The 17038-nt window shown below is 39.4% G+C and overlaps 1 protein-coding gene across 1 annotated transcript; it reads left to right on the top strand.

The window, feature by feature from the left end:
• The first annotated feature begins 13493 nt into the window (after positions 1 to 13493).
• LOC135674209 (vesicle-associated protein 2-1-like) lies at positions 13494 to 16356 on the top strand. The gene is made up of 8 exons (XM_065183819.1): positions 13494 to 13935; positions 14038 to 14108; positions 14283 to 14364; positions 14446 to 14561; positions 14654 to 14791; positions 14931 to 14957; positions 15421 to 15495; positions 15988 to 16356. The coding sequence occupies exons 1-8, from the start codon at positions 13881 to 13883 to the stop codon at positions 16123 to 16125; spliced, it is 702 nt and encodes a 233-aa protein (XP_065039891.1). The 5' UTR covers positions 13494 to 13880; the 3' UTR covers positions 16126 to 16356.
• Positions 16357 to 17038: the final 682 nt, after the last annotated feature.

Genomic DNA, 17038 nt, shown 5'->3' with positions numbered 1-17038 from the left:
AAACTACATTCAGACGTAAATCGGCTTTCCTCGCACAATCATCAGATCTCAGTTCACGTCTTGATTTCAACTGCATACTGCCTTCTACGAGTATACAAACGAGTTTCAAAGTTTAGACATAAATCTACGTCTAAAACTGCGTTTAGACGTAAATCTACGTTTAGACGTAAATCTGAGTTTAGACGTAAATCTGAGTTTAGACGTAAATTTGAGTTTAGACGTAAATCTGCGTTTAGACGTAAATCTGCGTTTAGACGTAAAACTGCGTTTAGACGTAAATCTGCGTTTAGACGTAAAACTGCGTTTAGACGTAAATCTGAGTTTAGACGTAAACTGCGCTTAGACGCAAAACTACGCTTAGACGCAAAACTGCGCTTAGACGCAATCTGCGCTTAGACGCAAACTGCACTTAGATACAAACTAAGAATTAGCTTTTGCATCATAATAGTTTTTGAACGAACGCAGCTTTTGGTTTTTAATCACTGTAAGATTTCCGCTGCACTAATTCACCCCCCCCCTCTTAGTGCTCTCGATCCTAACAATTGGTATCAGAGCGGGGTATTTCTCATTTCGGATTTACACCCGAGAGAAATGGCTCTTCAAGAGGGCTTTTCGGTCTTTCGTCCACCGTTCTTTAACGGATTGGACTATACTTATTGGAAAACTCGAATGAGAGTTTTCTTGATTTCTCTAAATCTGGATTTATGGAATATCGTTGAAAACAGCTTTCAACTTCCCTCTAAACCGACGAACGAATGGTTGGATTTGGAGAAGAAGTATTTCTCTTTAAACGCAAAGGCTATGAATGCCTTATTTTGCGCTTTGGACAAAAATGAGTTCAATCAGATTTCTACGTGCGAAACAGCTTTTGACATTTGGCGAACACTTGAAATCACGCACGAGGGAACTAGTAGTGTCAAAGACTCGAAAGTTAACTTTTTATTGCATGATTTCGAGCTTTTTCGAATGCAACCAAGCGAGACTATAGGCGACATGTACACCCGTTTCACGGATGTCGTCAATAGTTTAAGAGCTCTTGGAAAATGTTTTTCGGACTTTGAACTCGTAAACAAGATTTTGCGTTCTCTTTCTAAGAAGTGGGATTCAAAAGTAACTGCAATACAAGAAGCTAAAAACCTAAACAACTTACCACTTGAAGAACTAATTGGGTCATTGATGACATATGAAATGGTGTACAATGCACATGATGAACATGTTGAACTCTGGACAAATGAATGCCACTTGAGCGATGACTCAAGTGATGAGGACAATGATGAACAAAACAACCTTCCAAAGAACAGGAAGGATTTGGGACATAGAACATTTGAAGACCACTCGAGCCTAAGCTCAAGTGATGGTGAACTTAAACTACAGATGAAACGAAAATTAAAAAGCAAAAAGAATCAAACTACTTGCTTTAAACGCAAGAAGAAGAACAAAAATTGGGATGAATCGAGCTCCTCCGAAGAAGAGAAAGTCAACAAAAGCAAGGCGGCAAACTACGCCTTAACAGCCTACAATGATGAGGTAATCGAAATCCCCCTAATTTACTTCGAAATTACATGATGCTTTTCATGATGCATTTTTCTTTTTCTTTAAATTTTCTTGAAAATTATATTTTTAAATAATTTAACAATGAAAATGCAAAAATATGATCATGCTTGTAATCTTGAAAATGATAATGAAAATTGCATGTCTTATGTTAATGCAAGATAGAAATATAATGATTTTACACCTAGTGAGATTAATCTTATTTATGTGCTTGAGAAGCAAGAATGTATATTTTGATGATTTTCATATTGCTTTTCAATGACGATACATGGCTTTTGTTTGGAAGGCTTGATATTTTTCATTGTCTTTGTTTATTAAATATAATGTATGGTTTTGACATAAGAATAAAGATTTGAGCATGCTATTATAAAGTCAATCATAAATTAAAACTAAAGAAGTTTTAGGCATTTATAAGAATCATTCAAAATTATGTTCAATGAAACCTTGCTTAATGTTGCAATGAAAATATTAAAGTTATACTTGATGATTTCAGATTTGACAAATGCTACACTTTAAATATGAATCATTCTTCAATCAGATTAAATGCTTCAATCATTTTCTAACTCTAGAGTTCTCGATTTTGGTGAAATACAAGTGATAAATTCATTTATGATATCTTGTAAATCACTTGAATTATGAATGAGTTTTTCTTTTTTATGATGTGTTAAAAGAATCACTTAAAAAGAAAATGTTTTTCCCATTTTATCGAGATTAATGATTTCATGATATTATGTGAATCTCGAAACTGATTTTGATGAAATAGTAATAACGTTATTCATGTTATGAATCTTAAAAATGATAATATGCTTCATGTGATAATATGAATACATGAAACACTTATGATATTCTGTGTATTCATAAAATATTTATCTCATCATCCAATAACTCTTCTTGATATTCCTTATGAGATGAAATGAAATAATGCATGAAATACAAATGAGGAGTTAATGATCATGCATAATAGGATGTAATGAATTCTAGATACCATCGTTTGAATATCTATGATCATGTTGCCAAAATGATATATCATGAATGCTTGAATATCATGTTTGATATGCTCATGATGATGATTGATTTTTCGGTATCATGCATAAAATTTTTGAAATGTAATGTTAATGAATTTGTGCATTGAAACTATAATGATGCACAAATAAGAATGATTACTTACCTTTGTCATGATTTAGAAATTGATGTAAAGGGTTTTTCCCTTGTTGACAATGACAAAGGGGGAGATAGCTAGTTTGCACAAGTCAAGAAGATGCAAAAACTTGATTGCCAGCTTGCCTATCGTAAGTAGCAAAGATTGCTAACTTGCTTATTTCAAGAAGCAAAAGTTGTCTTCTTGAACATCACCATCTTGAATATCTCAAGAAGCAAGACTTGCAACTTGCACATTACAATAGGAAGCAATAATCATGAGCCTACACAAAAAAGTTATCTTGCATTTGCTTTCGAAGTTTTTTGCTAGCTTGTATATTGTGAAACTTGTACATCGTAAAAATTGCTAGCTCGTAGTCTAAAGAGAAGCGAAAAGCTGCTATCTCAAAAGAACCAAATGTGCTATCTTGCCTATCTCAAGAGGCAAAAATGCTAACTTGCACATCTAGCAAAACTTGACAAATTTGCATATATCAAGAAGCAAGAGTTGCTTTCTTGAACATCTCAAAATTGCTAGCTTGCGGGCCTTAAAATGTAGAAATTTTTTGCTAGCTTGTATATGGTAAACCTGCTATCATACTATCATGATGATGAGTATGTCTTATCTTTATGATTGTATTTGAAAAACTATGGCAAAAATACGTCCTAATGATTGAACGTGTTAAAATTATTTTTCGAACCTTCTTGATTGAATGATCGAATCACTTGATTGGCATAATGATTTTACACAATTACATGTTGAAAATTATGTGCTTGAATACAAAACTTCCATGATAACAAGCATGCTTTACCTTCATGATTGTAATTGAATATCTATAGCAAAACCTTGTCCGAATGGAAGAAAGAGTCAAATTTCATTTTCGGATTCTCTTGAATCTAACATATCAAGTTCACTCTCTTCCAAACTTAACAAGCATATGTCATATCAAGTTTAGTTCATATCATTGATTTTTGACATATGTAATTAACTAGCAAATACATCTCTCATACACACATCATGTGAAAAATATTTTTTGAGAAATGGATTTGATGAATATGGATGAAAGTGTTTTTACTTGCAAGGATTTATTTCACATACATAACAACAAGCACTTATGCTTAAAATTTGCTTATATCGTTCTCCGTTTTGTTGATGACAAAGGGGGAGAAATATATGAATTGATGCTATGAACACTGATGCTAGGCTTGCATCATCAAGAGATATATGAATTGATATGATTGCCATATTTGCAATGCTTGCATCATTAAGAGATATATGAATTGATGCTATGATTGCCAAACTTGTATTATGCCATGTTTTCATCATGCGTTAAGATATCAAGAACTTGTATCGTAATTTTACGCGTTGATATCTTACCATGTGATGAACTGCTATAATTGATAAACACTTGAAATGTTTGCATTATGATATCAAAAGCTTACATCGTAATTTTTTCATGTTGATATTTGATATTAGCAAACTTGCATGATGATAAAACTTGATATTATGATTTTCATGCAATGAGTTGAACCAATATCACACACACTTGTTTGTAGTACTTCTCCTTTTTGTTGATGACAAAGGGGGAGAAGTATGTTGATGACATGACATGTGATGCATAAGTTTATGCATAAGTTCATGTTGACGTGTTGCAAGTATTCATGATGAATATTGCAATGACTTGAATTCAGTTTGAATTCAAGGTTCTATCAATATGACATATTGATAGGGGGAGTTTGTTTAAACTCCGGGAGTTAAGTTTAACTCCGTCATCAAGTGGTTGTCATCATCAAAAAGGGGGAGATTGTTGAATCTCGTATTTTGATGATGAAACCACTTGATATATGTTTATGATTTAATCTGCGTTTTGAGTGACGCAGGATGCTTCGATCAGGATGAGACAATTAAAGCAGGATAATCATGTTGTGCCGAAGGAACATGTCAGAAGATTGGACGTCGGGCCGGTGGATCGGTCGACGTATCGACAGAAGGCTTCGGGCCGTGAACTCGGGCATTCGGCCAAGAAGAGCGGGTATTGTGCCAAGGATATCGGAGTTGCGGAGTCAACTGGCCGATTGGGCAATAGGCTGCAGGAGAGGACGATGCGCCGAAGAATCGGACGAAGCGTCGAGAGACCAATGACATGTCGGACAACTTGGTTAATTGCTTAGGATTAATTGTCTCGATCGAAGTTTTGATTTGTTGTGCAGGATTAACTACGATAAGAGTAAGACAAGCAGCAGGTGTTGCGCCGGAGTCAAGATCATGATCACGTTGGGAGTTCGAGAGTTCAACGGAAGTTCGGACGGTCGTCGGAGGTTCAGCGAGAACAGATCCGAGAAGTCCAGAAGCTTGCCAAGCGAAGCTCGTCGGAACTCGCCAGGTGGATCGTCGCAAAGTCCAGGAGTATGCCGGATGTCCGCAGAAGGATCACCGAGGGTTTATCGGATGATCGACGGAAGTTGGCTGGAAACTTGCCGGAAGAAGCGATTGACGCATCGGAGCAAAGCTGCAGAAGTTGTCTTAGAGTTAATCGTAGTTAGCATGATGATTAAGCATGAAAATGGGAGGTGATCCCATTAGCTTAATCTTGGGGCAATTGGGCCCCTGAAAAGATTCAAATTGGGCCGAATGGAGCGAACCATTCGGACCCTGATTGCACCAGGAGGTGCAACCGCCTCAGCCAGGAGGTGCAACCGCCAGGGCTGTGAGGTTGGGAGGTGCAACCGCCCCAGCCAGGAGGTGCAACCGCCAGGGCTGCGAGGCTGGGAGGTGCAACCGCCCCAGCCAAGAGGTGCAACCGCCCAGAGCTCAGTCTTCGAGCTAGACTGGGCGGTGCAACCTCCTCTGTCAAGAGGTTGCACCGCCAGAGCTCAAGTTTCGAGCTCTGCCAGGCGATGCAACCACCGAGCTCAGTCTTCGAGCTCAGGCAGAGAGGTGCATCAGCCTGAGCTCAGTCTCGAGCTCTGCCAGGTGATGCAATCACCGAGCTCAGTCTTCGAGCTCTGGCAGAGAGGTGCATCAGCCTGAGCTCAGCTTCGAGCTCTGCCAGGTGATGCAACCACCGAGCTCAGACTTCGAGCTCTGCCAGGCGGTGCAACCACCGAGCTCAGTCTTCGAGCTCTGCCAGGTGATGCAACCATCGAGCTCAGTCTTCGAGCTCTGGCAGAGAGGAGCAATCGCCTGAGCTCAGTCTTCGAGCTCTGCCAGGCGGTGCCACCTCTCCAGTCAAGAGGTGCAACCGCCTGATCCCAGAATTCTGGGATTTGATCGATTTGATCGTTTTGAGCTCGAATTTTGAATTGGGTTGGGGCCTATAAATACCCCACCCATTCAGCACTGAAAAGATACAGACCTACACCGAAATCTTGATCTTTTCTGTGATTCTAAGAGCTCAAAAGTGTTGTAAAGCCTTTAAGTCTCCTCCTTCTGTTCTTCAAGTTTTCAGTTGTAAAGTGAGGAGAGAAAGGTCTGTAAAGGTTGTCTCCTGAGCCTGTCAAAAGGAGGGAAACTGTAAAAGGGCAGTTTGGCCTTCGCCTATTGAAGGAAGGCCCCTAGTTGACGTCGGCAACCTCGTCGGTGGAGGAAGCCAAAAGTGGAGTAGGTCAAGGCTGACCGAACCACTCTAAATCTCTGGTTTGCGTTTATTCTTGAGCACTTTATCATTACTGCAAACCTCCTTCATTACTACTGCTCTCTGCGCTTTCACGAACAAGTTCTAAGTGCTGTTCTTCCGAATCTGCATTCAGACGTAAATTCGTATTTTCATACATTACAGTTTACGTTTACGTTTGATTCTGCAGAACTGTCTTCCGTGCTTTTACGAACGAGCTTCTTTGCAGTTTACACTTACATTTTGATCCTATTGATAACTGCAAACTGTCCTCTACAATTTTACGAACGAGTTTCAACATTTAGACGTAAAACTGCATTCAGACGTAAATCGGCTTTCCTCGCACAATCATCAGATCTCAGTTCACGTCTTGATTTCAACTGCATACTGCCTTCTGCGAGTATACAAACGAGTTTCAAAGTTTAGACGTAAATCTGCGTCTAAAACTGCGTTTAGACGTAAATCTGCGTTTAGACGTAAATCTGAGTTTAGACGTAAATCTGAGTTTAGACGTAAATTTGAGTTTAGACGTAAATCTGCGTTTAGACGTAAAACTGCGTTTAGACGTAAATCTGCGTTTAGACGTAAATCTGAGTTTAGACGTAAACTGCGCTTAGACGCAAAACTGCGCTTAGACGCAAAACTGCGCTTAGACGCAATCTGCGCTTAGACGCAAACTGCACTTAGATACAAACTAAGAATTAGCTTTTGCATCATAATAGTTTTTGAACGAACGCAGCTTTTGGTTTTTAATCACTGTAAGATTTCCGCTGCACTAATTCACCCCCCCCCCCCTCTTAGTGTTCTCGATCCTAACAAAGTAAACTTCCTATCATACCCTTATAGGTTTTTTGATCGAAGCTTTCTCCATTCTCATCAATTTCTAACTTAGTGGAGGTGCTCATAGGAGTGTCAATGGCTTTTGAATTATTCATTTTGAACTTCTTTAGCAAACTCACAGCATATTTGGTTTGACTAATAAAGATGCCATTGCTTAGTTGTTTGATTTGTAGGCCTAAGAAGAATGTTAACTCTCCCATTAGACTCATTTCGAATTCATGACTCATAGTTTTCGCAAAGGATTCACAAAGAGATTCATTTGTAGAACCAAAGATAATATCATCAACATAAACTTGAACAATGAGAAAATTATTTTCAAAGTTCTTGATGAATAATGTAGTATCAACCTTGCCTTTTATGAAATTATTTTCAATAAGAAAAGAACTAAGTCTCTCATACCAAGCCCTAGGAGCTTGTTTTAAACCATAGAGAGCTTTAGTTAATCTAAACACATGATTAGGGAGACTATTATTTTCAAATCCAGGAGGTTGTTCAACATAGACTTCTTCGGAAATAAAGCCATTAAGAAAGGCGCTTTTAACATCCATTTGAAACAACTTAAAATTATTACTGCTAGCGTAGGCAAGGAGCATCCTTATGGCTTCCAATCGTGCCACAGGAGCGAAGGTTTCTTCGTAATCGATACCTTCTTCTTGGTTGAAACCTTTGGCCACTAATCTAGCCTTGTTTCTAACCACGATACCATTTTCATTTTGCTTGTTTCTGAAGACCCATTTAGTACCAATAACTAGATGATCATTTGGTCTAGGAACAAGCTTCCACACTTCATTTCTCTCAAATTGATTTAATTCATCTTGCATTGCGATAATCCATGAATCATCTTTCATGGCTTCATCAACGCATTTGGGTTCAATTTGGGAGAGAAAGGCGGTATTTGCACAAAAGGTTTTAAGAGAAGATCGTGTTTGAACTCCCTTTGATGTGTCTCCTAAGATTAGCTCCTTAGGATGAGCATCTACATACTTCCAATCCTTGGGTAAGGAAATCTGAGGAGTGGATGCATCCAGGTTGCTAGTTGGAGACGGGGTCTCGTTTAAATTTAAAGAGTCAAAATTAACATCTTCGTCAAGATCATTTTTCGTGATTTCAGAAGTCTCATTGAAAACAACATGAATGGATTCTTCAATAATTAGAGTTCTTTTATTAAAGATACGAAAGGCTTTAGAAACTGTAGAATAACCAAGAAAGATTCCTTCATCGGATTTAGCATCAAATTTTCCTAAGTTGTCTTTTTCATTCAAGATAAAACACTTACACCCAAAGACTTTGAAATATGAAACGTTGGGTTTTTTATTGTTCCATAACTCATAGGGAGTTTTGGTTAGTAGAGGTCTCACTAGAACTCTATTTAAGATATAGCATGCAGTATTTACGGCTTCGGCCCAAAAATATTTGGGTAGGTTATGTTCATTCAACATGGTTCTTGCCATTTCTTGTAAATTTCGATTTTTTCTTTCTACAACTCCATTTTGTTGAGGGTTTCTAGGAGTAAAGAAATTATGGTTGTATCCATTGAGTTCACAAAATTCTTGGAAATCATGGTTTTGAAATTCACCACCATGATCACTTCTAATTGACGAAATCATAGAATCTTTCTCATTCTGAACGAGTTTGCAAAACTTGGTAAAAGATCTAAGGCATTCACTTTTCTGTTTTAAAAAGTAAGTCCATGTGAATCTGCTATAGTCATCTATGATGACGAAAGCGTATTTGCTACCTCCTAGGCTTGATGTGGAGATGGGTCCGAACAAGTCCATATGGATCAATTGTAAGGGCCTAGAGGTGCTTACTTGATTTTTAGATTTGAAGCTACTCTTAATTTGTTTACCTAATTGGCAGGCATCACATACATTATCTTTGATGAACTTGATATGAGGAATTCCTCTTACAAGTTCTTTAGATGATATTTGAGTGATTAGCTTCATGCTAGCATGACCTAATCTTCTGTGCCATATCCAAGCATTCTCATTTAAAGCAGAAAAACATGTTTCATTATATAAATCATTGATGTCAATAGTGTATACGTTATTTTGTTTTAATGCAATCATGGATATGTTTTTGTGAGGTTTTTCAATGACGCAAGCATTAGATTCAAATTTGATGATATATCCTTTATCACATAATTGACTAATGCTTAGAAGATTATGTTTTAGACCATCAACCAGCAAAACATCTTCAATAGAAAAGTTGGATTTGTTACCTATGGTTCCTTTGCCAATGATTTTACCCTTGTTGTTGTCTCCGAAGGTGACATATCCTTCGTTTATGCTAGAGAGCTTAGAGAATTGGGATGAATCTCCGGTCATATGCCTTGAGCATCCACTGTCAAGGTACCATCTCTTGCTCCTAGCTTGCGATGGTTTAGTTTTCTACAAGAAAGGATGATGTTTAGGTACCCATTTGCTTTTGGGTTCCTCACAAATAGATCTACATTTTTTATCATGTTGCATAGAATTTGTCATGGTTCCTTTAGGAACCCATATCAATTTGTTTGGACTCAATTTCCTGAATGGACAATAATGTGTCTTGTGACCAAACTTGCAACAAAAGTTGCATTTGCTTCTAGCATGTAAGATGGGGCCTTTTACAAAGGTAGTTGGATTTCGGTGAGGACTCCTCACAAATTCAATCCCACTTCTTTTGGGAGCATGACCCTTGTTTGTAAGGATCATGTTTAATGACTTGCTACCAACCTCGAATTTCTTCAAGGTGTCCTTGAGTAGCAAGTTTTCTTTTTGACAGATTTCTAGATCATGACATTTTATACATGAATTTAAACTATCATGATATTCGATTTTTAACTTATTAAAATCACAAGTAAGACTATCATGTACCTTTTTTAGCAATTTGTATTTTCTATTTATAACTTTGCATTCATCAAATAAATCATGGAAGGCATTTAATAATTCATCGAAAGATAAATCAGCATCTAATAAATCCGTTACCTCCTCTCCGATGGCCATTAAGGCGTAATGAGCAACTTGCTCGGTGTTGGACTCCTCTTCTTCAGATGCGCTCGAGTCATCCCATGTTGCTTGAAGAGCCTTCTTCTTTGATGTTCTTCTTTTGACTTGGGGACAATCATTCTTGTAGTGTCCCAGCTTTTTACATTCGTAGCAGATCACTTGTTCCTTCTTGGGTTCAAGTTTATTTTTCACATCGTTTTTAAACTTGTTTCTTTTGAAGAATTTCTTAAACTTTCTTGTCAAAAGTGCCAAGTCATCATCACAGTCCTCATCACTTGAGTTTTCTCTCAAGTGGCATTCAGAAGTTTTAAGTGCCATATCCTTCCTGTTCTTTGGAAGGATGTCTTCTTGCTCTTCATGAGCTTTGCAAGTCATTTCGTAGGTCATTAATGACCCGATTAGTTCTTCAAGAGGGAAGTTGCGCAGATCTTTTGCCTCTTGAATGGCAGTGACTTTAGGATCCCAACTTTTAGGAAGGGATCTTAGTATTTTATTTACGAGTTCAAAATCCGAAAAACTTTTTCCGAGTCCTTTTAGACCGTTGACGACATCCGTGAAACGGGTAAACATGTCGCCAATGGTTTCACTCGGTTTCATTCGGAAAAGTTCAAAAGAATGCAGCAACAGATTGATTTTTGACTCTTTCACTCTACTTGTGCCCTCGTGGGTCACTTCAAGTGTGTGCCAAATATCAAATGCAGTTTCGCAAGTTGAAACACGATTAAACTCGTTTTTATCAAGTGCGCAAAATAGGGCATTCATAGCCTTTGCATTAAGAGCGAAAGCCTTCTTCTCCAAATCGTTCCAATCGATCATTGGAAGAGAAGACTTTGAAAATCCATTTTCAACAAGGTTCCACAGTTCAAAATCCATAGAAATAAGAAAGATCCTCATTCGGGTCTTCCAGTAGGTGTAGTCCGTTCCACTGAACATGGGTGGACGTGTAATAGAATGCCCCTCTTGGTTTCCGGCAAATGCCATCTCTCTTGGGTTTTAATCCTTTAGAGAGTTAACCTAGCTCTGATACCAATTGTTAGGATCGAGAGCACTAAGAGGGGGGGGGTGAATTAGTGCAGTGGAAATCTTACAGTAATTTAAAAACGAAAGCTGCGTTCGTCCGATAAAAAACGATTTCGATATAAAAGCAGAATCACAGTGCAGTTTGCGTCTAAGCGCAGTTTTGCGTCTAAGCGCAGTTTGCGTCTAAACTCAGTTTTACGTCCAAACGCAGTTTTACGTCTAAACGCAGTTTTACGTCTAAACGCAGTTTTGCGTCTAAACGCAGTTTTACGTCTAAACGCAGTTTTACGTCTAAAAGCAATTTTACGTCTAAACGCAGTTTTACGTCTAAACGCAGTTTTACGTCTAAACGCAGTTTTGCGTCTAAACGCAGTTTTACGTCTAAACGTAACTTTACGTCTAAATGTAGTTTTGCGTCTAAAAGTAGTTTTGAACCTTGAAAAGCGTTTTACGTAGAAAGCAGTTTGCAGTTATAAATGGAATCCGAATGTAAGCGTAAACTGCAGTGTGAAGATCGTACGAAAACACGATTTACGTTTGAATGCAGATTCTGAAAGATCAGACCTTAGAAACTCATTCGTAAAGGCGCAGAGGGCAGTAGCAATGTAGGAGGTTTGCAGTAATGATAAAGTGCTCAAGGTAAAAGCAAACCAGAGATTTAGAGTGGTTCGGTCAGTCTTGACCTACTCCACTTTTGGCTTCCTCCTCCGACGAGGTCACCGACGTCAACTAGCTGCCTTCCTTCAATGGGCGAAGGCTAACTGCCCTTTTACAGTTTCTCTCCTTTTGACAGGCTTAGGAGACAACCTTTACAGATCCTTTCTCTCCTCTCTTTACAACTCAAGACTTAAAGAACAGAAGGAGGAGAAACTTTAGGACTTTACACAAATTTGAGCTCTTAGAATCACTGAAAAGATCAACAATTCGGTGTGGATCTGTATCCTTTCAGTGTTGAATGGGTGGGGTATTTATAGGCCCCAACCCAATTCAAATTTGGAGCTCAAAACGATCACATCCCGGAATTCCGGGATCAGGCGGTTGCACCTCTTGACTGGAGAGGTGGCACCGCCTGGCAGAGCTCGAAGACTGAGCTCAGGCGATTGCACCTCTCTGCCAGAGCTCGAAGACTGAGCTCAGTGGTTGCATCGCCTGGCAGAGCTCGAAGTCTGAGCTCGGTGGTTGCATCACCTGGCAGAGCTCGAAACTGAGCTCAGGCTGATGCACCTCTCTGCCAGAGGTGGTTGCACCTCTCTGCCAGAGGTGGTTGCACCTCTCTGCCAGAGCTCGAAGACCGAGCTCAGGCGATGCATCACCTGTCCAAAGAGGTTGCACCTCTCTGCCAGAGCTTGAAGACCGAGCTCGGTGGTTGCACCTCTTGGCAGAGCTCGAAACTTGAGCTCTGGCGGTGCTACCTCTTGACAGAGGAGGTTGCACCGCCCAGTCTCGCTTGGAGACTGAGCCCTGGGCGGTTGCACCTCTTGGCTGGGGCGGTTGCACCGCCCAGTCCTGCTGGAAGACATGGCCTGGGCGGTTGCACCGCCTGGCTGGGGCGGTTGCACCGCCCAGTCCCGCTGCCCAGGCGGTTGCACCTCCTGTCCTAGGCGGTTGCACCGCCTGGTGCAATCAGGGTCCGAATGGTTCGCTCCATTCAGCCCAATTTGAATCTTTTCAGGGGCCCAATTGCCCCAAGATTAAGCTAATGGGATCACCTCCCATTTTCAAGCTTAATCATCGTGCTAACTACGATTAACTCTAAGACAACTTCTGCAGCTATGCTCCGATGCGTCAGTCGCTTCTTCCGGCGAGTTTCCGGCGAACTTCCGTCGATCATCCGATAAACCCTCGGTGATCCTTCTGCGGACATCCGGCATACTCCTGGACTTTGCGACGATCCACTTGGCGAGTTCCGACGAGCTTCGCTTGGCAAGCTTCTGGACTTCTCGGATCTGTTCTCGCTGAACCTCCGACGACCGTCCGAACTTCCGTCGAACTCTCGAACTCCCAACGTGATCATGATCTTGACTCCGGCGCAACACCTGCTGCTTGTCTTACTCTCATCGTAGTTAATCCTGCACACTTATCTCAACACATAGATTAGATAACAAATGACAATTGACTTCATCATCAAAATCCGAGATTCAACAACAACCAATAAGGTACGCTATGATATCATATTTAGTGTTTTTTAATAACGTTTACAATATTTTCGATACATCAATAAAAACACTATAAATACTATAAAAAAATTATTATAGACAAACTAAAGGAAAACACTATAATAATTAAAAATTAATTAAAAATAGATAATAAAAAAATTAACAAAAAATATTTGAGAAATAATTTAGATATTTTTTTAAATTAAGTTATATTTAGAAAAAAAAAAAGAGGAAGTAATTAAAAAAATAAAAATATTGAGTATTTTATAACAAAATCGTCGTTATAAATATGGGTAGAAATAATAATTTGAGGGTTGGTATATAATTAAATCAACGTCGCCCCGTCCTAGTCGGCCTGTAGTGAACTACAAGCCTTTCCAATCTTCCCCCTTTCTCTCTCTCTCTCTCTCTCTCTCTCTCTCTCTCTCGCCAATCCAACCAAAGGTTTCCCTCAAAGCTCCTCTGTGTTCCTTGTACCTTCCCTTGTCGTGCCCAAACGAAAAAGCTCCGCCTTTGGTTCCTTCTTGGGCTTTGGTTGGATCTCTTCCTCTCGGGTTTCAGCTTCCATTACAGCCATGAGTGCCGGCGGCCAGATGATCTCCGTTCACCCGGAAGAGCTCACATTCGAACGTAAGCCGATGCGATCTCCATCTCCTCTTTCTTATTTCCTCCCTTAAAGATGAAAACTTGTGTTGTGCAATGATGGAAAGTTGCCTTCTTGAGGAACAACAGTTGAGTTGGAGAAGCCGTCTTACTGCAATATCAAGGTCGCCAACAACACCGAACACCATGTCGCCTTCAAGGTATCGGAAACAATAGGTTCATTGTTCGTCTTCCCCCCCTTGATTTCCCTGCCATAGGGATTTGTTTGTGTTGTCTCTTTGACGGGAGGGGCGTGATTTGTGGTGTGGGGTTCTTTTCGGTTCAGTATCTCAGCTGGGTCGTCATAAAAATTGGAATTTTGGGTAATTGGATAGGTGAAGACGACGTCTCCCACAAAGTATTTTGTTCGGCCCAACGCGAGCGTGGTGCAGCCATGGGATTCATGTACTGTAACAGGTATCTCTGTGGATAATTTTGGTTTGATCGACAACCTTTGATGTTACATATCATGTGGAAAACTTGGTAATTCTTTTTCAGTCAGCCATCAAGCCCAAAAGGAGTACCCTCCTGACATGCAATGCAAGGATAAATTCCTCATTCAGAGTGCCAAGGTGCCCCCTAGCAGTGATATGGATGAGATCCCTTCCGACACGGTGAGCTATTGGTGATGTCATCTTGCTCATTGCTTATCAAGAATGTTACATGGTTGATTCTTGGATGTGTCTACTGACTCTGGTCTATGCAGTTCAATAAAGACAGCGCTAAGGTGATAGAAGAACTCAAACTCAGGGTTGTTTACACTTTTCCGTCGCAATCTGGCCATGCAAATTCAGAAGAGGAGTCTGGTCTTGCTTCTTCAGCTTCCGGGAGACGAGGATCTGATGTAAGATATCATACTTCTTCTGCATCATGAGCCAATTGGTTTTTCTATTTAGCTGTTTGTCATTTGTGAATTTTTTGGTTGTATTTGTCAATGTCTTTTTAATGGTTGTAATGGATAATTCATTTTCTTTGAGTTGTAGATGTTCAAGAACTCAAGCATCGAGGAGGTCAGCTACAATTTGACCAAGTTCTTTCCCCTCTTCTTTTACTCTAGAAGATCTCTTAACAAAATTACCTTGTGTTTTCGGCATTCACTCAGTTCTTTCTAAAAGCACTTTCCCCTGCATTAATGTAAATGAAAATAATCTTATATCCTTACCTGATTTAGACATTTTCTAGCTATGCATATAATTGAAATGATTGAATTTGAGACCTAAGGTTGGTCTAGGATAACAAAACACATGAAATAATGTCTCTGCATGTTATGTTGTCAGCACATACCCTGTATCTGGTGGTCTTCATGGTGTTTAGGATTGTGTAGCATGTTTAATTTTCTGTTCTTTAACACAAGGAACACAGACAGCTGATAAAGTTGTAAGTCTCTACCACCGAGGACCATTATATCCGTTGTGGTGAGGGTTCTTGTTCTTTTTTTTTTCTTTACTTGTGATTTATTTTTCTCTTCTTTAGATCCAGACGTTACAACGTTTGAAGGAAGAAAGGGATGCCATTCTTCAACAAAATCATCAGTTTCAGAGGGAGTTGGTTTGTATTTAACCTCCAATCATTTCTTTTTAAATTCTTTTAGAAGCTTAAGTAATATTTTGCTGCCTTCCCTTTGTGAAGTCTATTCCATGCATGTGCAATGTTCATGTATATCTTGGTAAATGATTTGACAATTTAGTTAGTGTAGATGGCTACTTACTGTGCAAGAAAGATCATTCGGTCTGTGTTATCGATACAAGCTATCGGTTGATACTGTCGATTTGCTTGCCAGTATCTTACTGTATGTGCATAGTGATCACGGAGGAAGGATTAATCACTGAACGCCCAAATGTAACGACATTAAGAAGTCTTCGTCTTTGTTAAGCATGTGATGTTAAAGCTTTTTGTGTTGCTATAAGTTCATTGATGATGAAGCATTCTTCTATAGAAGAAGCTACCAGCATTTGTTCTTTAATGTAGTTCGCTAGGAAGGTTAATTCCCCTGTGCATCAACCCGGTTTTGTTTGGAAACTCATACGAATATCATTTCAGGACATTCTGAAGAGGCGAAGAAACCGCAAAAGTGATACTGGGTTTTCATTAACGTTTGCCGCATTTGCTGGTCTAGTGGGTATAATGGTTGGGTTCATCTTAAACCTTATATTATCGGCACCACCAGCCACTGCCTAATCTACATTTGCAAACTTCAGTTGATGTGGATCTTCAACTCTTGCAAAGCATGCTATTTTTCTCAGCATTTGTTTCAGAAAGTTGTTTGTGTCGGAAGTTTCTTCAGCCTCAAATGGTGCTGTCAACGATGTTTCTCAGCATTTTCTTGTTTAGTTCAGCGGCTTATCGGGTGTGTATTCTTTTGTTGTTTAACTTGTAATTATGAAAAAAAGAAACTTTGGAGGGTGTGAACTGCTTCTTTCCAGATTGTTTTGATTGTACTTTTCCTCTTCATGTATCAGATAATGGATTTGCTTAAGAATTACTTGTCACAATGATAACTTAGAGTGGAAAGTTCATCCTCAGAAGGTTTTCCCTCTTATATATCACTGTTTATATTTTAAATTTTCTTTTAACAATAAAAAATATTATTCATAATCTGAACTAAAATTTGCAATTTATATGGGGTCATGCAGTAAACAAATGGGATATAATGACACATTCATACAAACTTTTCTTGGGGGAAAATGTAGGTTTGTGATATGATTTATCCTCCAAATATTTATTTTCCTCTTACATAGTTTTATTTTCCTTATGAAACAAAATTATCCAACATTGCGGAAAATAGATATCTAATAAACAAAAAAAAATGCGGTAAATACTCGTTCATAATGATAAAGAATTCATCATCATCATCATCAAGGAGACAAGAATCGTACGTGGCAGAGATTCATATGACGATCCGGTGTGTTTGCTGTTTTAGGCATACACAGCGACATCCGAAGCATGATGCCATCTTGGCTTGCACGTGACACGTGGCCCGTTTAGAGGCCATAATTGAGCAAACTCCGCGCCAGCCTCCCACCTGGAATGTCCACGCGTCTCTCGACAATTGGACACACGCATCCGATCTCCTTGCTTTGCTTGTCCGTTT

Source organism: Musa acuminata, chromosome BXJ1-5 (assembly GCF_036884655.1).
Source record: "Musa acuminata AAA Group cultivar baxijiao chromosome BXJ1-5, Cavendish_Baxijiao_AAA, whole genome shotgun sequence".
Classification (NCBI taxonomy): domain Eukaryota; kingdom Viridiplantae; phylum Streptophyta; class Magnoliopsida; order Zingiberales; family Musaceae; genus Musa; species Musa acuminata.
This window is presented reverse-complemented; position numbering and strand designations above follow the sequence as displayed.